The 27,522-nt window shown below is 40.9% G+C and overlaps 1 protein-coding gene across 1 annotated transcript in view; it reads right to left on the reverse strand.

Moving 5' to 3' along the window:
• Nucleotides 1-27,522, reverse strand: part of gpr158b (G protein-coupled receptor 158b) — a 128,015-nt gene that overhangs the window by 11,217 nt on the left and 89,276 nt on the right. Inside the window, exon 8 of the mRNA XM_034103614.2 lies at nt 4,585-4,723. Coding sequence (XP_033959505.1) covers nt 4,585-4,723 — 139 coding nt within the window. The remainder of the gene's footprint in view (nt 1-4,584; nt 4,724-27,522) is intronic.

Below are 27,522 nucleotides of genomic sequence, written 5' to 3' on the forward strand. Positions count from 1 at the left end.
TAACACAGACGATAAAGCAGCATATGCTTTAGGGTGCAGCTTCATTGTGATTGACACGGCGCTATCACAGGGTTATCCTGGTTTGAGCAGTGGCGGTACAAGACACTCTGGGGGCCCCAGGCAGATGAGACATGCCCCCCAACACATCCAGCACAACGGACAACACCAAAACATAGACTTGTTTGTACATCTTCTCAAATGGTATCGTAAAAAACTTCCTACACCCAAGTGCAGACCTTTTGTAGAAACTAGACTGATTTGATTTTGCACAACTTGGTGCCCTTCACTGGCTGACTGATGACTTTTAAATTGATTTAACTGCTGGTATTTTAAAGCTAGGAATGGTCCTGCCTTTGTAGTTTGTTTACCCCTTATCAGTCTGATAGCTGATTCTTCTTCTCTTCTGGTAGGAGGATAAACAATGGGTCTCCTTTAAACCATCTTTTTTTTAATCATTATGGAATCATTTGTTTGCTTTTCTTTCCCTTTCACCCTATAATGAATTTCCTTCTTTCTGTCTATTTGCTTTACAATAACACACATCTTTACATCACATATATTTTGTATATGTTATACTGCGAACCATTTTATATAGCTTGGACCTTTCTAAAACTACCCCTTCTAAAACTTCACAGCTCTTTATGTTCACTCAGATATGTTTATATTTTATAGTACTTTTACATTTTCTCTTTATTATATATGATATATTGATGTTTCTTAGTTTTTTTTGCTTTTATTTTCCTATACATTTCCATTGCCGGACATGTGCATGTCAAAGCTCACAGCAGCACATTTGGTAGCTTGTAGCTTCATGCCATCATCCCCATTATTGTAGCAGTATCAAATCTTATTTAGGTTCCATTCCCAAGCACCAGCACAGGTAATCACTACAATTATTTCAGGGAAATCCTAAATGGGCTCCAACAAGTTGCTGCATTTGGCACCAATTTTCCACAACCTATCAAATTCAGACACCATGAAGGACAACTTGATGCATTGTAAGACATAATCAAGGTGAGTATTGTGTACTTTGTCCAAAATATGTGAAAAGATTCCCATGTGTGCATCAGGGTTTCCGCTAGGATTTTTTCTCGCCGGTCAAATGTCCGGGCAGAATTTATTTTACCGGACTAATTTGAAACTTACCGGTCATATTTCAATAATAATAATAATAGTTGTGTAGCAGAGTTTCCGTTAGCAGGTAATTACCGGACTATGAGCAGATATGCTTCAGTTTAAAACTCAGTTCACGGGTCTCATTTTTATATTGCTTCAGTTTATAATCGTAACAGATCGAAAAATTCAGATTCATTTTTCAATAAATGATTCCACAAACAACAAACAACATAATTATTACATTCAAACAAACTACTTGTAGTAGATAACGTACATTATTCAGAAGTTTACATCAACTTTGAATAATAACACGGGAGAAACGGATCCTCTCCCTCCCTCTCTCTCTCCTGACAGCCCGTCAGTTTCTCATGCAGCTCGCTAAACAGAGGGCGGGGCTTCAGGTGATCCTGCAGAGCTGCGTGTCTCGGTCAGACTCAGCAGCTGATCTGATCTCTCTCTCGCGTCCGGTTACTTGCGTTTATGTCCATATGGATCAGATCCAGCTCTCCTGATCGGCCTTTATAGAGAGCACCGATCAAACTATTAAGAGTGAATATCGGCCGATAATGACCGGCGGCCGATCGATCGGAGCCTCCCTAATTATTACCAGACATTTTGACCGTCAGGTTTTGAATTTACCGGTTTTTTATAAATTTTACCAGCTAAAAACCGGTAATTACCGGCTAACGGAAACCCTGGTGTGCATGTGTGTGCGTGATAGTTATTTGTTCATTGTTTGTCTGAGATCGACCAAGGTGGCTTGGAGGTTGATGGTCCTTTTATCAACATTCGCAAAAAAGAAACTATTCAGGATCATTATTCACATTAGATAGAAGCATAATGCGTGTTTTTCATCAACCCTATCCCACCAGACACACACACACACACACACACACACACACACACACACACACACACACACACACACACACACACACACACACACACACACACACACACACACACACACACACACACACACACACACACACACACACACACACACACACACACACACACACACACAGTCCAGCCTTATCTCCTGGCTTTTGTTTTATTCCTCAGCAAGGGAGAACAGCGTGATTTATAACGGTTTCGCACCACAGATGAAGGTGTACCCATAATACTTTGCAGTTCCTCAACGGATTAAAATGATGTGATATTTTCCTTTCTGTTCAGCTGAGCACAATAGGCCACTGCCTAAATGAAAGAATATTCAATCACCAACAGTTTTATCGGAGAAAGTGTGACAAATGGATTTGTTTTGTCCCAGGCTCCTGCAGGAGCAAATGTGTATTACCACGATTATTTGAACAGTTCTGGCTGTTTCACAGACAGATCGTCAATGTATTACTACTCCACAACATTGCCATATTTGTATTGTATTATACTGAGAAGCTGTATTATATCTCAATAAACCTTGAAGCCTCCGAAACTGATTTCACGCAGCACAAACATAAAAAGGCTGCCTGAAGTTTGGAAAATCACGTTTTTAAAACATTGGACACAGTTCGTCTTCAAATGTGGGATGAAATGAGTGCATCAAAGGTAGTAAATGTTTAACTTAAATACTGTAAGATATGACAGAGGAGTAGGAGACAGGAAACATAAGGAAGATCTGAGTTGTGTTCCTATTCTTTATCATGCGTTTCAAATCAGTGAATGCAAATGATTACGCATTAGCTAAGAGTGGCTGATTACCCATTAAGCAAACATGTAGCAATAAAGTTTTGCAGGCATAAGTCCTAAAACCTGAAATAAAAGTGTGCATTTTACCTGTTTCTCAGCAACAATTTATTTGACGTGTTTTTGTTTAGATTCCTAAAATAAGGTCTATAGTAACACAACCTTTTAGAGAGTTTTAAGGTTTGTTCTATGAAAAAAATATGTCAGTAAATACCCCACTATTTATGCTTGTATAGCTTCTATGTGTCGTAAAACTTCCCGTGGCTAGCAAGTGTCTAAATTAGAATTCTAAAAGTCAGCAATCGAAACATGAGTCCGCCTTTAGCTAAGCACTGGTGATGCGCAGCCATGCAACTGTGATCTATAGTTTATAGTCAAACTTCAATGGCGATTGCCTTTACGCTTCAAAATCCATAAAAGTGATTTTAATATGTGGAGGTTATCCTGCTGAACGAAATCTGAAGTATCACAAACACGCCCGAAATCCAATAGGAAAATCCCATTGTGCTTTTTCAAGAGAGCCCTTGCGATGCTAACTTCCGGGTCTTTCAGTTTTTCCGAAATGTTCCACTTAATAAAGCCACATTAATATTCCCTTTGAGTCATGTTTTTGTCCAGTCGCTAACTTTGGCACAAATGTTGCCAATAAAACCACAACAATGCCAGGTTGTCAAAGGCTCATCCCCTTGGAGTATTTGATCAATTGTTCATTTCAGACAAAATCAACACTAAGATAACATATTCCAGAAAAAGAATGTATGACCCAACATCTCCTCAAAGTGTGGGTAGCATTTAGCTTAACCAACGTATTTTCAAGCAAACATGGAAATAATTAATGTAATTTAATTGAATTACATAAAAAAATTGTAACGTTACTTGCCACCAGTGACAGGGCAGAGTGCTTATTTTGCACTTTGGCTCAGTAGATCTTTGCTGTGTTTGCGTGGGGATGACATTTTTTATTCAACTCCTTTTAACTAGCTTTCCCAAGTCGTTCTGCTGACACTGTTCATTTCCCTGATGAAGGGGGGTGGGGACTCTTTGCCTTCCATCTGACATGTTCAGCACTTGTAATGCCTGCTCTAACATGCAAATATCTCAACAAGTCCTCCAACTCATACGACCAAATAGGTCGAGATTGTTCAGCAGCTTATTACGACCTATAGCCACGTTCTAAAGTTTAGAACCTCTAGTGGTCGTGTAAGAAACAACAATTTGCGGTTAATTATCGATTCCGGTTCTTATCGATTCCCCGTTTCGATTCCAAAATTGTAAAAGAAAGAGGTCAAATGATTAGATAGCAAAAATATCTTTATTTTTTCAAGCTTTTAACTGACATTTTTATAAATTAAAAAAATACACAATAGCTGTGCTTTATTTCAACTGAGGTAACAGCAGGAAACCTACCTACTTCCGGAGCGTTTGCAATTGCTGCAAATTGTTGTTTCTTACACGACCACTAGAGGCGCTAAACTTTAAACGTGACTATAGGTCGTAATAAGCTGCTGAACAATAAACCTATTTGGTAATTTTTTCGAGGAGGACAGGCTGGAATATCTCCATGATTATGATTAAACAACATCTGCAAGAAGGGGTGAAGTCCTTTAAGCCCCTTGCCATTGTTCATGGATATTTCCTCATTATTGTCACAGAGATGTTCATCAAGGAAACTATAAACAATGTTCAGTCTTGGCCTTTTCCATTTGTCCACTTCTCTAGATCTTCTTTTCCCTTTCCTCTCTTTGGTTAGCGCATGTTACCACAACCACATTTCTCACCCACCTGATAATATGGAAGATGGCTGATATGAGGAGCTCATTGTAGATGGCCACAGCCATGTAGCGTGGCTCGTGGAAAGCCGATGGTACCGTGCGGACTGCGTAGCAGAGGTACACCCCCCACAGCAGGAACAGGAGCTCAGCTAGGACACAAAAGAAAACAACAAAAAGGTAATGAGGAGTGTTAGAGAACTGATTCCAAGTCTTTAATTTAATTATTTTGCAAATTAAGTTTAGTGTCTTTATGTAAATCTCTGTATACCCTGCAAGCTGAGACAAGCCTTTATAATCCTGAAAGTACTGTAGGCTTTATTTTAATACAATGTGCCTTTCTTGACTTCGGAAACTTTTGTCTTTTCAAAGTACCCACTTAATCTAAAATGAATAGTTCAACTTCTTGGGAAGCACACTCATTTGCTTTCTTTCTGAGGGTAAAATGAGAAAATGTATACCACTCTCATGTCTCTGAGTTAAATACAAAGCCGCAGCTGGGAGGTGATTTGCTTAGCCTATAGTGTAAAGGCGGGAAACAGCTAGCCTGGCACTCTCTAAAGTAACTGAATATGCCCTCCAGCTCCTTTTAAGTCGCATTAATTAATAAGCTGTATCTCCTTTGTTTAATCCCTAAACAAACACAATTTAAAGAAGAAAAGTTGTGGTATTAGCAAGGTTAATACATCCAAAAATAGATTTTAGCATATGGGGCTCAACTGGCACCATTGTATCAGTCTTTTACAAGGACGCTGTTAAACTCCAGAAATGTGTTTGTCTATGGATTACTTTTTAATTAGTGGGAGAAAAAAAACACAAGTTAAGGATTTATATTTGATTAACTTTGTCACCACAAGTTAACATGTGTGCCTCATTTGCCTATTAACCAGTTAAGCCCCGAGCCTGTTTTTCAGGCCTCAGGCTCAAAAATGACATTCCCAGAACAAATTACTATAACATCACTTCTAAAAGGGTTAAATTAATCATATTTTATCTCAAAGCAATGATAAACCTGTGAGTTGGATGTAGAAAAGTCAGAATTAATATATCATTTTTTTATTTTAAAGTAAATTCAGATTGAACATAGTAAAAAAAAATTGAATTATCGTGTCTGTCCAAAAAAAAAAACATTACTTATAGTGAAAACCACCCTTGAATGATGGGATCGGAGACTAAAAGCTTAAGGAATCCAAACTATAACATATAATAAGTACCCTGTATCTACATTGATGCAAAACAAGTGGCATTTGACCTTTTTAGAGAGGTTTAGCACAAAAAAACCCACTTCTGGGGTAATTTGGGTGGATTTTCCATATCTCTGGCCCCCCTCAGTCGATTTTGATGATTGACATCTCTTTTTAATCGTTAGAGCCAATGGAATCGAGGGGAGGTTCCTAAATCCATCTAAACATTACCCATTGGTGAACAGTGTTGGGCAAGTTACTTCCAACATGTAATAGAGTACATATGACTTATTACTGTCTTTTTTAAGTAATAAGTTACATTACAATATGACTGTCTCTGAAATGTAATGAGTGACACTATTTTTATATTACTTTTTGAGTTACTTTACAAAAATAACCGCAAAAGAATGGCTAGGTATTTTAAATGTAGCTCATTATACATCCAGTAAAGGGCAATGTGGTATAGCAGTGACCATCAACTGGTGGCCCGCGGGCCAAATCTGGCACGCCAGACATTCTCATCCGGCATGCGCTGTGGCGCTGGAGGAGTGGTTAGTGTGTTCGCCCCCCACTCATTTTTTTTTTTTTCAACGTCTCGTGAGTAATGTGCAGTACCGGAGTCCAACAGAGAGGCAGCAGCTGCGGGACAGTCCCTGCCCTGAAGAAGAAGTGATCCTTTGTTAGCGTGAAGAGTCTGCTTTCTGCACTCCGCAGTAGCCCCCGCTACGAGGCTCTGGCGACTTGACAGTACATGAGCGTGCCCCCCCCCCCCTCCGGGTCAAGAACTTCAAAATTCAGGGCTATATAAAGATCGCTGGCCCCGAAAGTGTCTCTAGGAATAATTTTGGCCCTTGGATCCCTGTGGTATAGCATAAAAACTGTGTAGGCCCTTAAGGCTACTAACAACTTTTATTACACGGCCTTGACCACTGTCAAGGACTATAATGAAGGTTGCTAATGAGGATCAAGAAAGAGAAAGGAAAAGAGGTTAAAAGACAGAGCGCTGGATGTCAGAAAAATCACCAGAAGAAGGCAGAGAGGAAGTAAACAATAACAGGAACACGGAATGGGCTCTGTAGTTTGTTTAGTATATGGCTGTGTAATAAGCGGGATAATGTTCAGCGAGGTGGTCATTATGTGGAAAAGAACACCCGACATGCTGATCAGGGAACCCGACGCGAAGTGGCGGACTCTTGATGAGCCTGAAGGGTAAACACCAGGCTTACTAATCTACCCGCACAATTTTCTCTGGTGTCGGAATGTCTCGCGATGTTGGTAAATTCTTAAAAAACAAAACACCATTTAATTTCGGGTTAAAATGTGTTCTCAGTAACTGCGTTACTGAGAATTGTAACAGTCAGAGAATAATTCTCCCTTAGGCTACTCCTAATATATTTAACTTTTCTGCCTGTTAACGTTTTATGACCAACCCTGACTCTGTTATCTCAGTTTATGACCGATCAACTCTCGGTCACAGAGTCTAAGAGTCAGGCAAGTGATTCAGTGTCTCCAGATGTTGGGGATATCTCCAGTGATCCCAGCTGTTTAGTGTATCTCCCCAAATATGTTGTTTACTCTCTCTGAACTAGTTAAAAGGTCTATCGAGAGTAGGGTTGCCAACTTCCAGAAATGGAGAAACGGGACACATGCATTTTCGGGTTTCTGGCGGATTTAGTTACTTTTTCTTTGTTACTTTATTTCGGTTTTAGGGTTAGGTTAGGGTTATGTTATTTAATTCTTTTGGGGGAGCCAGCCCCTAGGGTTCGAAAATGTTTTTGGGGGTCAAACCCCCCAAAACCCTCAAAATGCATAGAAAACTATGCATACCTACTACTGTATAACACAATACAAACACAATGGTCTTACACCTGCATTAGGCTACTACATCACATTGTACATCAGCATGCTCAAATCGGATAGGTGGGCACTAGGGACATCTGGGCATCTCGATGTACAATTGGCTATTTTGTCCAAAATGTTAAAAAATTAAATATTTGAAAAATGGTATTAAGTATACATGATGTGAACATGCACGGAACATCATTATTAGACTTAATGTTATCCTTCAACCAACCATTTTCCCAGCATTTTCCCATCAATCAGCTGACTGACTCACACACTGTGTGACACACTGACTGTGTGACACACACACACACACACACACACACACACACACACACACACACACACACACACACACACACACACACACACACACACACACACACACACACACACACACACACACACACACACACACACACACACACACACACACACACACACACACACGCACGCGCAGAAGACAGACAGATCTCCACTCACAACAGGGTTGCCAACTCTCACGCATCTGGCGTGTGACACACACTTTCACTCTCAATCTCACGCTCTCACGCTGCCCAAACTATTCTCACGCCAAAAACAAGAATACCGAAGACTAGAAACGGTTTTGAAAACTTTTATCAGGTAGTGATCATCTTCTCAATAGAACATCTTTGATAATGTCTTCTGGCCAATCAGAATCAAGATCACGACGTGGTGTTGTTGCAGGAAGTCCCCACGGAGAATACTTTTGCTGTAGTACATCTCTATATACATCGATACAACATTACGTGTTGATAGAAATCAACACGTAATGAAATAAGACCCCACGGTTTGATGATTGATAGGTGTGTGGACCGTCTTTCATTTTGACACACAGAACAATGGGGACTATCCACCCTTATCCACAATGTAAAGTCATTCACACAGCCTCTTCCCTCTTCTCTCTGTGAGGAGCAGCAGGTTCAGCTTTCAGAACACAGTAACAACAAACTAAAATGGCATTCATTTTTTTAAATATGTCGTGTAGTAATATATATTTATTTATTTTTCTTCTCAAGAGAGTACCAGAATGTGTATTTTATGTTAGTATTTAAAAAAAATTCATGGGGGGAGAATCTCAACCAGACCCTCCTGCAGGGGTTGGGTTTTCAGCATGTCAACTCTTTCACCTGTGGGTAAATTGCAGGATTGGCTCCAGGTCGCCCTTTTTATTTACTACACGACAAATGTGCCTTTTTATATCATACAGTTCCATTTGGATTGAGACAGGGGAATAATCTAAACCTCACGCGTGGCGTTTCACTGTCAAGGGGAGCGTGTATGTAATTACATTGCAAATACTGATTTAAGCCCCACCACTGTATGGGTTAGCCCTACCATAGATTACCCAACAAAAATACTCTCTCGCAACTGCCAACCCGTATTGCGCATGCGCAGATCTAAGAACCAGTAGAAATGATAAAAAAGTAAAAGTCTGCTGCTTATTGTTCTACTAGGCCAAAATAGAGTCAAAGAGTATATGAGAGTGAGAGTGTGTTAATTAATATATTTGGCAGTTTGGAGTAAGTCTGTATATTTGTTTGTGTGTGTGTTTCATGTATAAGCCTCTCACGATAATTAATTTTGTTGGATACATTTTCCGGGAAATTATTGCGATAAACGATAATATTGTCGGCACCGTTGTATGAGCATATGACATAATGATAATATATAATAATAATTCAAGTACATCCTTTCAAACTGCCAGTCACATCCTCATGTAAATGGCAATTTATCGAGTTCATTTTTATTTATCGTACGATAAGTCAATTAATTGCTTATCGTGACAGGCACACAATAAAACAATGGAAACAAACATGTGTTTGACTTTCATTAGTGAATGAAACTGTGTGCCCTTTATAGTCTGTGTCCAATATTGTGTATTTGTATATATATATATATTAGTGCTGTCAAAATTATCGCGTTAACGGCGGTAATTAATTTTTTGAATTAATTGCGTTAAAATATTTAACGCATTTAACGCATGTGCAGAATGGCCCGCCCCATACGTTCCACCAGTGGCAGCGCCAGGGTATGGCTGGGGTAGGCTACACCCATACCAAGAAATGGCTTAGCCCCACCATGAAAAATGATGTTAAAGTAAGCAAACTAAAGTCTGCCAACTCGCGCGGAGTAAATTGCACAGACAGCAGTTAGTAAGATTGATTTCAGTAGCCACGGTTTTGAAAACTTTTGTCACGTAGTGATCGTCTTCTCAATAGAACATCTTTGATAACGGCGTGGTGTTGTTGCAGGAAGTCCCGACGGAGAATACTCTTGCTGTAGTACAGGGCAGAGCCATATAATAGTAATAATATGGCTCTGGTACAAGGGTGCACATAACTGGTACGCAGGTTATGTGCGTAATCTGAAATGCGTACCGTCACTTGTGTCACAAAGCGCATTTGCGTACCGACGTACTTGTGAAGCTTTTCCAGAAGGCGGTTAGATCACCGGACGACAGAGTCGGTCTCCGTGTGCACAGACAGGGCTGCTGTTAACGTCGGTCTGTGCCAAAACTACGCCAACCGGCTGCGGGGGGAGACTCCCCCCTTCACTGGAGAACTGCGCTAAAACAGCTGATCACAACGTTCACACACTGTGGTCACAAAGTACTCCACTAGCCCCCCCCCCCCTCGACTTTCCTGAAGTACTCCCCCGTTGATAGAAATCAACACGTAATGAATTAAGACCCCACGATTTGATGATTGATAGGTGTGTGGGTTGTCTTTCATTTTGACATGCAGAAAAATGTTATAATAAACATACATACTGTATGTTAATGGATATATCCGCCTGCTTTCATTTATCTTTCCATTCCCACAACAATATACATAAATAAATGGCATATTTTGGACATAGTTCGAATGGTGATTAATCATGATTAATGAATTTTTAAGATGTGATTAATCTGATTAACATTTTTAATCGTTTGACAGCCCTAATATATATATATATCCTAAGGTCCCGCTGCTGACACGACAGCAGTCATTTAGTAGAACCATTTAGTGCGCATATGTGTAATTAAACCCATGATATCAAAATCTCACTCCAGCCAGGTACCCCAAGTTGGCAACCCTGCTCACAAGCTTTACCCAACTGTGTTTTTCTTCCCACTGTTTGTTGTAAGACACAAGTCTTTTCTTTTTAGAAGGGCCAGGGCCCAGAACCACATCCTCTCTCTCTTCTCTTCTTTCATTATCACCTCCTCCACCGGCAGTGCTTATTTTCCCACACGACTGAACAGGCTGACATGCCACACAAACAATGATGCCACGCCCGCGGCCCACCGGAGAAAATCTCACACACACACGTGCGAGCATTGTGCCTGCCCTGTCAACTGAGCGGTCCTAGCGCCCTTCGCATACAGCACACAAACACACAGGCATGCAGCCAGACAAACTGCATTGCGCGCAAACAGAAAAATATTTTTTATTTTTCCCTTTACACAGGAGTCCGGGACAAACAAAGTCCCGTACGGGACACGCCCTTTTTGGCTCAAATACGGGGCGTCCCGGCTAATACGGGATGGTTGGCAACCCTAATCGAGAGAGAGGCTGGTCAGAATTTATGTGGCAACCCACCCGTGCAGTCAGAACCTCTAGCTGCTGTGACTTGTGATGTGAAATTCTCCGGCCGATACTTGTAATAAAACACCAGTGTTTGACATCAAAGCTCCAACTCTCCTCGTGTCTCTCTGAGTCCTGACTCTCCATTGATGCAGAAGTTTCCCTTACAGTAACGCGTAGTATATTACCCACATGTCATTAGTAATGCGTTATATTACTTTGTTACAGCAAAAAGTAATACATTACTGTAACTCTGTTACTTTTGTAATGCGTTACACCCAACACTGTTGGTGAATGAGTGATGCGTAGCCAGAATGCCCAAAACCGGAAGCTGTCATACACTCTCGTAGCAGCTAATATGAAATCTCCGTTATTGACATAAATATGAAGATGGATTATCAGTAATCATTTCAAAGTGACACAGACACATTGGATTAACCTTCAGCAGCGTTGTTATTGTTTTAATGCCATTGAACACAACTTTTGATCAGAAACAAAATAAGACATATTTTCAGTTTTTCCTCCGTAAAGCTACGTTGTGTGATGTCTGGGTTTGCTTCCCCTGCCGCGAGTTTTGATCGCTCAGTGATGATACTTATATTTCTAGAATCTGTGGAATCTAAGCTTGCTAGCTGATATCGTGTTTGTGCAGATCCAATAAGTAATAAGGATATTTTACCGTGAGTTCTGTGCTAAGTGCGTTAGCATTTGTTCTCTCAGGGCTAATTCAAAAGCTTGGTATGACCGTTGTGTTTTGTTTAGCTAAAAATGGTTAATATTGTCTGATAGCTGAGTTTCTTCCCGTTAAGTGGGTATGACACATTCATAGTTTGTTAAATGTTAAGAAGCCCTCAGACGCTGTTTCTTGCAAGATGTTGCGTTTTGCCCCCGGTACTAGGGCATGGGGCTTAACTGGTTAAGTGGCCTGCTGGCCTAAGGATTTTTTTTTTTATGTATTGTGAACGCAATGCTGCGCAAATGTGGGTCTGACTCTGCCTCACAGAGGGTGACTGGCTGTCTACATGATGTGGCCTGCCGACATGGCCACTTTCATACAGATCATACTAATGCCCTCGATTGGTCTCTGTGTGTCATTCAAGCTCGGGAGGGTGTGTGTTTGTGTATGTGTGTCGCGAGCCAGTGAGATAAAGCGCGCGCGGCCGGTTACGAGTATTGTTGTTGTTAGCATCTGGTGCTAGCTATCTGCGCTAACGGATATAAGGAGCTTTTTCAACAACAAGGTGGAGGAGAGTCCTCTCCTGTCAGACTGAGAGACTGATAACTACAGCTCAGGTGTGGTAAATTACTCTCTGAGTGCTTAGATAGTTAACTTAGTCTAAGTTATCTCAGTGGGTCTCAAACGGTTTGGTCACCATTTATGTAAACACATATTTCCATTTGAGGAGGGAGTGATTAATAAAATATGCATGAATAATAATTAAAAAAAAACGTTAACTAGGTGAAAAAAGGTAAGATAAACTATTAAAACTTGTTGAGAGCTAAAACTAGTCTTTGCTTCTGCCTCAAAGAGGAGCAGGGGGGAGAGGAGGGAGACAGGTGAGGCTGGTTCAGGAGCACAGACACACTCACAACTATAAATGAACCAAAAACAAATAAATAAACAAGTTTCAATGTTTTTTCATATTGGATATGGTATGTTATTGGTTATGGCCATGTTTTTATGATTTTATGATTATTTAAATGTATAGAGTTATGTTTCATATGGGTGTAGTCTCTTTATTTCCCCCTCAAAATGCACCAGATTGATGCATTTAAGTCCAACATTTAAAAAAAAAAAAAATCTTACCGGGGGAACATGCCCCCGGACCCCCCTATAGGATTTGAGGTACACCCCCACTTAAAATATGTTCACATAGGTTCCTAAATAGATTTGCACATTTTTAAAAATAGTAACCCATGTCCATATGTTTATTTTTGGGTAGATTTAGAGGGCTATCACTATAGCAACGCAGTAACAATTGACAAATAGATCCAGCTAAATGGCACAAAAAACTGGTAGTGGCCTAGCTGGGTGTATAATTCCCGGCCTGACTTATTGTCCCAGTCCGGCCCTGGTTTTCACTATAAGTACAAAATATTTTTTGGACGAACACTATAATTTACAGTTTTTTACCATGTTCAATCTGAATTTTCTTTAAAATAAAAAACATCTATATTTATTCTGACTTTTCTACATCCGACTCACAGATTTATCATTACTTTGAGAAAAAAGATTATTAATTTAACCCTTTTAGAAGGGAAGATATGGTCATTTGTTCTGGGAATGTCATTTTCGAGCCTGAAACCTGAAAAAACAGGCTCAGGGTTTAACAGGTTAAAAGATAATTCAATTCAGATAGTCAAAAAAAAAAAAGTGTCGTACAACTGTGAAGTAACACTTTTTTTGTGTGAAACCGCTCAATGAACTACATCTCCCATCTCGCACCACACACCAAGACGGCCATCACGTTGGCACATTTCACTTCTTTCTTTCAGAATGAGACGGAAAGTATTAAAAGAGGTGAAAATCACTACAAGTCTGGGCATGTTGAGAGCTGTACATACACAAAAGGGGAGTTAGTCGGTTCCGTAAGAGCCAGCATGCGGGACCGGGATTCTGGGATTTGTAGTCTTTCTAGTTGTGTATTTTTCATAGTCTTATATTTCAACAGTTTTACGACAAACTGTGACTTTTTTTACATGGAAATTATTATTTAAGATTGACAAACATCATATGTGTAATTTCTGGCACAATTCGAACGGGATCAAAAGATAATCTTTCTCTCTCGATTGACTTTAATACAAACTTTTTCCGAAATAAGGTCCCATGAGTCCCACCGGAAGGGGAGGGACTTCACCTCTCTATTAGTATTGTGTGCCTAAATGAAGGTGAGTGTTTGTCCACAGTACTGCCTGTTATGTTGTTCTACACTTTATAATTAATGTTTAAGATGTAGTTCATGTGGATAAACATTTATGTTGCGTTAAATGTGAGATTCTTAGAGATTATCGATCTTTACTGCTCCGCTAACCGGAAGTAGCATGTCTGTAGTGTTTCACAATAAGTGCATCGGCTGCCACTTTCCACGGACCAGAAGTGGAACGTTGGCATTAGCGGTAGCTTAACTTCAAATCTCTGGCCCTTTCTCATTTCTCTAACTCCCCTCCTCGACTCCCCTCCTCGACTCCTATCCTCAATACTTAGTCCCGCCCACAGGAGATGCGAGCGGAGGAGCCGAGGAGGGGAACCGAGGAGAGAGGAGGGGAAGCAGCAGGCAGTTAGAGAAATGAGAACTCCTCTCCTCTGAGCGGTCATTTTAAAGAAACGTCCATTAATGATGACAGGAGGCACAGCAGCCCTCTGTCTGATGGACAGATGTGTTCATGACGACTTATATATTTACTTTTAATTCATTCACAGTGCGGTATAATGAGACAATAACAGGCTACATATGCGGGGACACACACACACACACACACACATATATATGTATATATTTATATAAATATATACAATTTCAGAATCAAACAGAGCACTCTCATAATAACGTAACACTATCAGAGACTGGATATATCCCCCCCCCCCTCTCCCCTCTCTGGTCGCGACAATGAGGAAAATAAATTACGGGCCAAAAGTTTTATTTACAAGTATTAAAAGTAAGCAGAGGACACCAAACCAACTGAGACCTGTCTGTCCGCTGCATCTACGCACACACTGTACCACACACACCTACACCACACACACGCACATACAGTTCCTAAAACAGGCTACCGCCGTTGTGTATTTTATTGTGAAGCACTAAATGGTTTTAGAAAAATATCAACTCTTTGTAGATATCTACTAAACTAAAGCAAATAAAAAGAGTAGGCCTAAATACTGAGTGATATATATTTTACACATGCTCTGCTTTCTGCACGGACCTCACTGCTGTTCTCTCTGTAAACATCGCGTCGCGATGAAAGCAGTTAATAAAATAATATCCAGGGGATGCATGCAGAGCTATCATTGGCTGAGATAAGTCCGGCCGTGCGACACGACTCTTTGAAACATCTCTGTTCCCGGAAATGCATCCACGAAGAAGCCGTGGAGGACCCATCAGTGTATCCTCGGTTATAGCTCCTCCAGAGAGCCTCCTCGACGCTCGATCCTCGGTGCTCGAAGCGCATTTAGAGAAATGAGATGTCCTTCAACATGGCGCGCTGAAATTCATTTCCGGGTCACCGGAGGACCGAGGAGTCGAGGAGGGGGATTTGATTAAATGAGAAAGGGCCTCTGTGTGTCCCTATTAATGAGTGTTTGACATTATGTGTTAATGTGTTTATTATTATAGGTGAAGGGAGACATGTTGTATTATAGCTTGTCTAGACTATTATTTCTATAAGGTTTTATAATATTATGTATATTATTTATGTATGCATAAGTTATCTTATATTAATTGTATTTTGTTTATTTTCCCTTACACACACACACACACACACACACACACACACACACAACACACACACACACACACACCACACACACACACACACACACACACACACACACACACACACACACACACACAACACACACACACACACACACACACATATCTGTATGTCTGCCTAAATCATTAAAGAAGTCAAGCCTCATCTTAGCTCCTCATCTCCTCTATTCTGGACCTTTGGCCTTAAGTGGTGTTCTGGCCGACACATCGGGGTGAACCTAGTGATAGACACAAAACTAGTGCCAACACTAAGTTATTTCTAACTCTCCACTACAGATCGAGTATCTGTCTTCAACTAAATGTTTTTATTGTACTCTGAGCCAAACATCTCCACTTTATTCAGGTGTTACTGTTACGTGCCGTGGTGTGTGATTGTGTGTGTGTTTGTGTCTTTCTCCCTCTCATTGTTCCCCTGATTGTCTTCCTCCAGGTGCGACCTCTCTCCCAGGTGATCCCAATCCCAAATAAAGGCTTGCATAAAAGGGCTGAGAAACACTTTTTTCTCTTCTCTGTCTGCCTGGATGTCAGTGTGTGACCAGTTTTCTGCTGCGTCTCTGTGTGAGCCGTGTAAAAGGCGTTTCTTAAAGGGGACCTATCATGCAAAATGCAGTTTTGTACGTCTTTTATACATGAATATGTGTCCCCAGTGTGTCAGGGATCTCACCAAGTGTCAGAAAACACAACCCTCTCTCTTTTCCTCCATACCCAAATCTCTAAAAACGGGGCTGAAACGGAGCTGATACAGATTTGAATTTTTCTGACGTCAGAAAAGGGGTGCTCCGTCTATATGGGCAACTCTCCACCTATCAGGGGAATTGGGGGTTGGGCCACGGCCACAGCCATTGCCGCTCGAAAGCGCTGGAGACGCTGTAGAACATATGCCAGGCCTGTAAGTGGCGCTGTAGTCTGCCACAAAAGCAGAATCAGCCCTTGCAAAAACAGGGCTGGAAAAGAGCAAATAGAGCAAAATGAGGCATGGCTAAAATGCATGATGAAAAAAAACTCCACAGACATGTTTTATATAGGTATGGCCCTACAATATATTATTCAAATATAGCATGATTGATAGGTCCACTTTAAGTATTAGCGAATGTGCCTCATTGTGACTTTTTGTATTGTTCACTGGTGATGTTTTCTTTCTGTAAAATGTTTCTTTGAAGTTGTCTTTGAATTGGCTAGAGATCTTTTGGTTTAACAATTCAGTTTTCTCGAATGATTGTCCCCGGGGTTGTTTAATTGCTTTAGTTACTTGCCTAATACTCTAGAGCTAATTATCCCTTACCGGCACTTATACACCAAACTTGATGGCTTTATACATATCTATATTTATAATTATAAACTTGATTATGTTACATTTTATTCCTTAAAACTATTAGGAATAGTGATTTGTGTTGTACTACAAACGGATAAATACCTCCTGCGAAAAGGCCAGCTATTTCCCCTGTTCCCTATTTGAATCTAAGATAATCACCAGCTCTGCACACAGAAATGAAAGTTGCATCGATGTTCTCATCTCACTTTCAGGAAAAGATTCTCATCCTCCGAAAAGTTAAAGTTTTCCTTTGAGCATTTATTGAGTCTCTGTTGTACTTGTATTTTAAACGAAAGCAGCACTTTTGGTCTTACTTACTGTGGAAAACCTGCAAAATATATTTACTCACTGTCTAAATGTACATACCGAGAACCTGTATACATTCAAAATGGGCAAAAAGTTGAGTGTGGAGCACTGGACATTAAACAATTGCAATCTTAGCTACGTTACGGAAGTTGCAGCTAGCTAGCTCAGAACACTAATCGTAACCTGAGGGAACAGCAGCTGTGTGTGATTTATGACAAAGTGTAGGAAGTAAAGTGTCAAATTGAGACACAGCAACTGTTTAATTACACTGCAATACTTGTATTCACTTCACACCGAATGAAACACAGAAGAGAGAATCCTTGACACTTTGTTCTGGCAATAATGTAGTTTCAAATTCAGCGAGAGTTTCCTGTATTTTAACAGTTTGAAATGCAGGTGCTTCCTCAACAGTGTATCACCTAATCTCACGAAAGGTCACACAGCCCAACTGCAATGTAGAGACAGGGGCAAGTTTAAAGAGATAGCTCTCTTCGCCGTTATCAACTTATTCCAGAAAGTACCGTAGCCCCAAGTCCCAGTTCACCTCTTGCCCTGCCGTGGTGCCCTTTAGCAAGGAACCGGACAACCCCCCCACTCCATTGCTGTACAATTGCTGCCCACTGCTCCTAGTACTAGACTCCAGGTACTATGATGGGTTAAATGCAGAGAACAAATGTCACTGTGTGTGTGCTGTGCTCGGCATGTGTGACCATTAAATATAATGTATTATATTGTGTTCAAGAGGTTATGTCTTGAAGCAACTTCTTGTATTATTGTATTTGCTGCTCTGATTAAAAAAAGCTTTATTTTGGCAAGAGGAAAAAAACATGTTTGAAAATTAAAATATGTTCACTTATTATGTACTCCATATAATAATTCCAAGTGACCGAGTCAGAGGTTTTACTATGAGCTTATGTTTGCAGACTGCAAGCCCCACTGTGCCAAACACTGTGTTGGCATATGAGTCCATAAAGCCTTTACAGGGATTACAGGACATTAATATTCATGAATTGGCCCAGTCCATAAATCATCACTAATTAGTTAGTACTTAGCCTATGAGTCGGGATGCACAGAGAGCTGCTTGCAAGAGGAAAAGGATAACAATTCCAACTAATGCAGATGAATTGCTTATTCAAATGAATTGCTTATTGTTGGCGTTATCAATACTGCTCCGTTTTGCTCTGCATTTCAACACAAAATAGGTTCTGATTTATTCATTTATAGACCGACATTTGTTCTTTTGTCAGCATAATAACGAAACAAGTGTGACGCACAAAAAAAAATTAATTACATTAATTTCCACAAGTGTATCAAGCATTGTTGAAAATCCTCCAGAGCAGCTTCGCAGGGTGCTTCCTGTCCTTCAGCTTTTGTTCTCACTGACAGCCACAAATACCAGCAGGGATCCCTAATGTCCTGTCTGGTCTTAAAACACAAATACACACCGACACACAACTAGTGTTAAAACCCAAACTGAAGGATTGTTGTCCGTTTAAAGTGCTGTGTTTATGTCACGACACACACCTTCACTTATTCTGAAGATTCCGTCGTGTCCTTAGCTGTCTTCCCTTCACAAGCTTCCTCTTCTTCTTCTCTTCCTCTAAATTCCCCCCCCCCTGCCCTCTGCCTCATTTCGCACATCCCTCCAAGCGTCATACTTCACAGGCTCCTCTCTTCCTATTCCCTGCCACCTCCCCCCCACCCGCTCTGTGTCGGCCTGTCTATCACTTATCAGAGGCAGACGCTTCTCTAAGCAGGGATCCATCCTTTTGCCTCTTCCCAAACAGGATTAGTCTCCCCTGCTGTCAGACTGGCCTCAGTGAGGTGCCCATCACTGCCTCCTGCTTCAAGAGTCTGCCATTAAGGAAGCTACTGTAGTGCACACAGAAGGCCCTCTGGATACTCACCGGATACATGAGGGGAGAAGCTGCAACTTTTGTTAGCGTGACAGTGTTATAGATTCTGGCCATTTTAGGGACTGTACATACATTATTAGTGATCATGAGAGTGTAGAATAATACAATGGAGAACTGTTGCATTCTAATTCTGTTTAAAAAATGCCTTTGTGTGTGCGATGAACCTAACTGTGGTTAACAATATGCAAAGGATGTTTGTATATGTATCACATCTGTAATTTACAATTGATACATAACTAGTAACTAGCTGAACATTAGCAGCTTGGTTAGGTAAATAGTTTCAGAACTATAGATGAATGTGAATCAAAAGAAAGTGAAATGTAATATGGTGTAAGCCAGAGGTCGCGTTAACCGAATATTTTCCGTCTATGACGGATTGGTTTTAACAATGACGGACCAATCTGAAAGCAGTCCGTCATTTTGACAGATTAGAACAAACTCGGAACAGCGCCAAAGTTTCCCGGCAGCAAGGCTCCGGTGTTATGCCGTGTTATGCATGCCCTCCAAAAAAGAAATCATACCGTTTCCAAACCTAACTGTGCCATACAAATCATTGAAATGTCTGTGAGTTTGGCTTTACGCTGTGCATGCTCCCGCGAGGTGCAGCAGCCATGCATAACACGGCGCATGTGAACTGTAAGATTGACAGTTCACGAGCATGCTTCTCCCCCCCCCCGTCAGAGTTGTGTAAAGGCCGACGGGTAATTCTGGATTTTGACAGAAGTTTTACGATCCTGTCCGTCAAAATGACGCATCAATCTGCTGCTGTGCGCGCCACATTCGAAATGGCTGAGGTGAAGCTCTTTATGGAGAATACAGCATTTTCAATAACACTTCCTCAAGAGCGAAATCTAACGTCTGGGAGGCTTTTGGTGTCATCCTAGATGGAGAAAATAACCAACATCCCACGCTTTTTGAGACAAATATGCAACTGCATGTGTTAATAATTGCACGTTTTCACTACTCATATATAGGCTAGGCTATGCGGGTTCGGGTCGGGTTGCAGATCTTGTGCCGACGGGTCGGGTCGGGTCGCGGAACTAATTGGCAATATGTGCGTGTAGCGGGGTGGATTCGGTATTGCACGACAATAAATCAAAATCCAGTACCATTCGGAAATCCCCAGTAATATTAGACACTAATAATACAATAAACTATTAACCCTGTACATATTATTGTTTGCCCGTGGGATTAGGATGATCGGTAGTGAGAGCCGCTGCATTTTCCTCTGGTCAGATGTGATATAAAAACAAAGCGATTATTTTTGTTGTTGTAAACTCACGTGGATTACATTCATTTAGTGCATACTTTTCAACTCGCGAAGATATGATACATTACATGATTGTGAGGATGATGATTGAAAATCGTTTGATTGAGTCTGGATGCATTTCCTGATCTAAAAACATAGCGATGGTTTTGTACTTACGCCAACGTGAATTAAACATTATTTTGTTAAATAAAAACATGGTGATGTTTAGTAAATGATTACATGTCTCTTATTTAGCACAGAATATGATCCTATCCGTGACATATGGATCTTAACAAATATCCGCTATATCAGATACCTGTAGATCAGCTGTTTATTTCACATGAGTTCCAGTGTGGCAGCTTTTCACGGCTCCCCCTGGTGGATCCATGATCCATTGCAGCTGGTTTCATTATAATTAAATGTATTTATCAAGGGGGCGTTTCAAGTCCTGCGGGGGGGTTTTCCTTTTCAGCAGGGGCCCACCCCGTGCCGATCACGGACCCGCACGGGTAGGCGTCTGAAACGAAGTGCTACATCTGTACATGCCGTCTCTGCGAGTTATGAGAAGACAGGAGAGCTTGTTGGTCCCTCTGTAGATTCACAGATGGCCCAGCTATAATAACTCAATGAGAGAGTAATGTCAAATGATAGTACAATTGACCAATCATATCTTCCTTCTAAATGGGTGGGCTTATGGCCGTGTTGGAAATGAAAATGCAACGGTTGGAAGTGAATATCCACCTAATATCAATTCAAACACCATGACACAATTCCATCAGATTAATGATAAAAACCTAGAGGACATTATTCAACTTCTGAAATCCTCCTCCTGCTGCCTTGATATTATTTCCAACAGGATTTTTCAAAGATGTTTTTCGTTGCATGGCCTCAGATCTACTTCATATAGTAAACACATCTTGGCCGCTACACATCTCTTCACTTTCCACAGGCCCTGAAAACTGCAGTCATTAAACCGCTCTTAAAAAAGAATAATCTAGATGCTTCAGTAAGGAACAATTACAGGCCCATATCAAACCTGCCATTTCTAGGTAAAATCATTGAAAAAGTTGTTTTTTAACAGTTGAGTAATTTCTTGCATTTAAATAACTGTTTCGATGTGTTCCGGTCAGGCTTTCGTCCAAACCACAGCACTGAGACTGCTCTTGTAAAGGTCTTCGATGACATCCACTTAAACACAGACAGTGGCAGAACTTCAGTGTTAGTATTATTAGATCTCAGTGCTGCGTTTGACACTGTTGACCACAACATATTACTAGACCGACTAGAAAACTGGGTGGGACTTTCGGAAACAGTTCTAAATGGGTTTGAATCCTACTTAAAGGACAGAAAAAATGTTGTTTCTATACTGTAGGTAAATACACATCTGAGTTGACAAATATGACATGTGGGGTACCTCAAGGCTCCATCTTGGGGCCTCTTCTCTTTAACATCTACATGCTACCACTGGCTCAGATAATGAAAAACAACAAAATAAGTTACCATAGCTATGCGGATGACACACACATTTACATAACCATTTCACCAGGAGACTATGCTCCAATTCAAATACTGAGTAAGTGCATTGAACAAATCAATGACTGGATGTGTCAGAACTTTCTCCAATTAAACAAAGATAGAACTGAGGTAATGGTTTTTGGAACCAAGGCAGAACGTATAAAAGTTAGCGCTGAGCTTCAGTCTGCAATGTTCAAAACAACAGATAAAGCCAGAAATCTAGGTGTAGTCATGGACTCTGACCTGAGTTTCAACAGTCTCATTAAAACAGTTACTAAATCAGCCTACTATCACCTAAAGAATATATCTATGATTAAAAGACAAATGTCACAGCAGGATTTGGAAAAACTTGTCCATGCTTTTATCTTCAGTAGACTTGACTACTGTAATGGTGTCTTTGCAGGTCTCACTAAAAAATCTATTAGGAAGCTGCAGCTAATTCAGAACGCCGCTGCTCGAGTCCTCACTAACACTAAGAAAGTGGATCACATCACTCCAGTTCTGAAGTCTTTACACTGGCTTCCTGTGTGTCAAAGAATAGATTTCAAAATACTGCTGCTGGTTTATAAAGCTTTGAATGGTTTAGGCCCAAAATACATTTCTGACCTACTGCTAAATTATGAACCATCCAGATCTCTCAGGTCTTCAGGGACTGGTCAGCTTTCTGTCCCCAGAGTCTGAACTAAACATGGAAAGCAGCGTTCAGTTATTATGCTCCAAATATCTGAAACAAACTCCCAGAAACCTGCAGGTCCGCTGCAACTCTGACTACTTTTAAATCCAGACTAAAGACTTTTCTTTTTGCCACTGCTTTTAATTGAACTATTCACATCTTAAACTGCACTGTAACTTTTATCCATGTAATTTTTCTTTTAATGTTTATTTTATTATCTTTTCTTTTTAATGACTGATTTTAAATGCCATTTTCTTAATGTCTTTCATTTTTTGTAAAGCACTTTGAATTGCCTTGTGTTGAAAGGTGCTATATAAATAAACGTGCCTTGCCTTTATTTTCGCAGACTTTATGACAAGTTCCGCCCGCTTTGAAGTCTATGCAAGTGGTGCAGTGACGTGTCCTAAAACCCGGAAGTAAGCTGCGCTCGGATTACCTCGACAAAAAAGCAATGGGATTTCTCCATAGGATTTTGGAAGATAGCTGGAAATAAGGTCTGTGGAAAACGAACCTGTTAGATAAATGCACGTTTTGTTCAGCCTGATAATATCCACATGTCTACCCTACTTTTATTATTTTCGAATCATAAATCTAATCGATAGATTTATGATTAGCATAAGTTCGTTCATGATGGCTCACTTCAGTGATAGTGATGACATTGTTGCGAAATTATTAACCGAGTCATTTTCAAGATTGAGTTACAATGATAAACTGGGGGGTATACTACGAAGCAGGATTTTCGCTTAGCCGGCTAAATTCAGGGGAAACTCCGGCTTTCCGGTCCTACGAAGCTGGTTCTCTTTTTAGCAGGCTAGATCTCCATGGTAACTTATGCTTAGCGGCTAACCTGGTCGGGACCAGGTTAGGTTGCAGGCTAAGAGCTCAACTCAGTGAAAGCACCGCCTGCTGACCAATCAGAGCTCAGTGTGCGGAGTTTAAAGCGATCAAGTCATATTACAGGAGAAAGGAAATACAGAAAAACTGCCGTCGCAGGAAAGACGGCCGGCAAAAATCACCGACTGTGTGAACGTGAACATTAATAGAATATCACCCTCCCATCTTCAGAGCAATCGGACTATTATAACATTAGCGTTAAGAAAGCTTACTTAAATATCGGCCACAACATAAGTAACCGGATCAGAGTACATTAAGTACAGTCCGCGGCATATCACTTCATAATGTATCATATATCTCCTTATCTGCGTCAGCTGAGCCGTATCTGGCTGTGCAACACTCACAGTGTCACATACTGTATGCAGAAGTATTATTTTAAGCAACACATTAAGTTGACGAAACACTCGAGACAAATGTAATTGAAGTCAGATCGTGTTTTAGACGGGGCAGTGATATCATAAACCTGTTGATGTACGCATTCAAACGCTTTTTCTTTTGCCAGCTGTATTCACCTTGCAGGTGCAGCTATGTGGCTTTTATCCTGGATAAAGTGTTTAAGTCATGGATGTTTAAAGTTTAACTTCTTCATTTTTGACTAGTATTAAAGTTCACTTTTCATTCAGGAAGTATGACGCTGCGCTGTCAGTACGCTTCTCCATGTTTGTGATTGGTCGAATGCTCCAAATACCACCCCTTTCATGTGAACGCGCACCTAACTAGATAGGACACGGCTGGCTTGAGCGATCCACTTGATAACCAGCGTCGTAGTACAGTTTAGCGACAGCGCGTATGTTTTGGATTAGGCCAACCAGCTAACTCAAACATATCCAGGTTAGGTTGAACCAGGTTCGTAGTATAGGCCCCTGGAGTGGCAAAGGATCAGCTGAATGACCCGCCATCAAGTGCTTCATCCAAAAGGGCAGGAGGATGGACTTTGTTTCAGTGATTTGATCATCAAAGGTAGGCCTAAGTCATTTTCAATGTGGGCCGCCGTGCCGACTTAATTCATTTTTAATTGTTACTTGGCTGTGGGTGCCCTGTCATGATAGGTGTTTATATAAATGGTGTTGTTTTGTGTGGTAGAGGGTCGCTGTCATTGATGCGTTTTGCACCCCGGGCCACTGTTTTGATATTCCGCTGAAGCATACGGTGTGACGTAATAACTCTTCGGGGGGGGGGGGGGGGGGGGGTCAGAGGGCCTAGGTATAAAAGTCATAGATATATATACCATGTTATTACCTTGTCAGGGACCAAGCAGTAAGGCAACAGGACACAGAAGTTTAGCTAAACTGGGATTTTTATTTACCCAAAAGTCCAAAAAAAACATCAATAATTTCTAATAACTAGGCCTATAAAAGAGGTCAACAAAAAATACCTCAAAGAAACATGGCATCAACTTAACAGGTGTTAACTCAACAAACAATGCTACAATGAAAAACCAAGGAACCTATGTAGTGGCTTGGCCAAACCAAGTTGAAACCAAGGGATAATTAATAGTAACAGAATACACAAAGGACACTGACAAAACCCAAATCCCCCCTTTGACATGGAAGCAGGTGGTTAGTCCCAATCTGTCCCAATTGGCTCCTTGCAGTATTTATGAGTCCTCAGCGCTTGACCACGCCCTTTGCTGAACCAGGAAGTAACCTCCCCCAATGGACATGGTAACTCAAGAGACAAAGACCCTTTCTCATTTCTCGAACTCCCCTCCTCGACTCCTATCCTCTATACTTAGTCCCGCCCACAGGAGATGCGAGCGGAGGAGCCGAGGAGAGAGGAGGGGAAGCAGCAGGCGGTTAGATAAATGAGAACTCCTCTCCTCTGAGCAGTTAATTAATGATGACAGAAGGCACAGCAGCCCTCTGTCTGATGGACAGATGTGTTCATGACGACTTATATATTTACTTTGATTCATTTCACAGTGCGGTATAATGAGACAATAACAGGCTACAGATGCGGACACACACACACACATATATATGTATATATTTATATAAATATATACAATTTCAGAATCAAACAGAGCACTCTCATAATAACGTAACACTATCAGAGACTGGATATACCCCCCCCCCCCTCTCCCCTCTGGTCGCTACAATGAGAAAATAAATTACGGGCCAAAAGTTGTATTTACAAGTATTAAAAGTAAGCAGAGGACACCAAACCAACTGAGACCTGTCTGTCCGCTGCATCTACGCACACACTGTACCACACACACGCACATACAGCTCCTAAAACGGGCTACAGCCGTTGTGTATTTTGTAATATTTTATTGTGAAGCACTAAATGGTTTTAGAAAAATATCGACTCTTTGTTTGTAGATATCTACTAAACTAAAGCAAATAAAGAGAGTAGGCCTGTTATACTGAGTGATATATATTACACACACTGCTCTGCTTTCTGCACGGACCTCACAGCTGTTCTCACTGTAAACATCGCGTCGCGATGAAAGCAGTTAATACAATAATATCCAGGGGATGCATGCAGAGCTGTCATTGGCTGAGATAAGTCCGGCCGTGCGTCACGACTCTTTGAAACATCTCTGTTGCCGGAAATGTATCCACGAAGGAGCCGTGGAGGACCGTGGAGGACCCATCAGTGTATCCTCGGTTATAGCTCCTCCAGAGAGCCTCCTCGACGCTCGGTCCTCGGAGTGCATTGAGAGAAATGAGATGTCCTTCAACATGGCGCGCTAAAATTCATTTCCGGGTCACTACCGGAGGACCAAGGAGTCGAGGAGGGGGATTTGATGAAATGAGAAAGGGCCAAAGAAAGTAATGAATACAAACAAATACATACTTGTGTTAGCTGTGCTAAAATGTTTGAAGTAATGTAAACAATCAAATAAAGAGTTTACCATTTAAAGCAAATGTATGGTGTTAATTGCAGCTGCACTGAAGTAAAACTACTGAAGGTGAGGGTGCAGTGTAGTTGGTTTACCCTGTGTGGCTGAGGCCATCACATACCTCTACAAAGAAGGTCAAGTTAATGGTTTGGTTTCTGTTGGCAGGATTAGAGAGAAACTGTTGGCCTCATTTTCTTTTTTGCTTGGTGGAAAGGTGTAGCATGGGTCAAGTACATGTATGAATTATTTTTTCGTACTCCAGCTGTTTCTTGTCAATGCAATTAGTCCTGTATCTGGCTGTCCATGTAAATGTATCCCTGTGGATGTTTCCTGCTGTCATTGTCTTCCTCAGTTTGGTTCAGCTTCCCAAGTTTCCTGTGACTGGAATATTCCTTTTTTTGTTTGCCAACTTTCCTGTTGTTTAACCATGCTTGTTTTTTTTAAGTTTTATGTTTTTTGGTACCAGCTTTAATTTAAGTTAGCTTGCTTTTAATTCTTCATTTCTGCCTCCCTTCTTTTGTACTGCACTTGTGTCCTTTTTGCCTTACCCGGTGACATTGTTTGGTAAAACTAGATAGGCATGCCCTCTTGGAAGAGTTTGAGATGTTTATGGTAAAATACATGACTTGGTGTCACCTGATTTAATGCTGGTGGCAGTCCAAGACACTCTAAGAGAGTATTGCTCCATCCTGTTTATCAGATCATCCAATCGTTAACGCAATACACAGCGGTTTACGCTTAAAGTTGTTGTGGCTAAACCTTTCAGACAAATCAAACAATGGACACCGCCATCAAAATTCACAACTGCAACCTCAAGTTTAGAGCAAAACTATCCTTTGGGGGCATGCCACTGAATAAACACTTCTATTCCAGAACAGTCATATCTCTTGGCGAGTGGAGCGGCATGTTTAGGAGCATTTTATCCCTCGATTTAAGAGGTGACTCTATTGATCTCCAATAAAGAACCCGCCAAAGCAAAGAAGTTTATCACACTTGTACAAGATTTGCCAGCAAATACCTGTTTATTCCCGTCTGACGTTATTTGTCACTCGAACAAAAATGGATGCTTTGTGCTTAATGCTCGCTGGAAATATCAAGATGCAGTTGAACGACTTCCAAAAGTACCCTCTATTTG

This window comes from Pseudochaenichthys georgianus, chromosome 17 (assembly GCF_902827115.2).
Source record: "Pseudochaenichthys georgianus chromosome 17, fPseGeo1.2, whole genome shotgun sequence".
NCBI classification, from domain to species: domain Eukaryota; kingdom Metazoa; phylum Chordata; class Actinopteri; order Perciformes; family Channichthyidae; genus Pseudochaenichthys; species Pseudochaenichthys georgianus.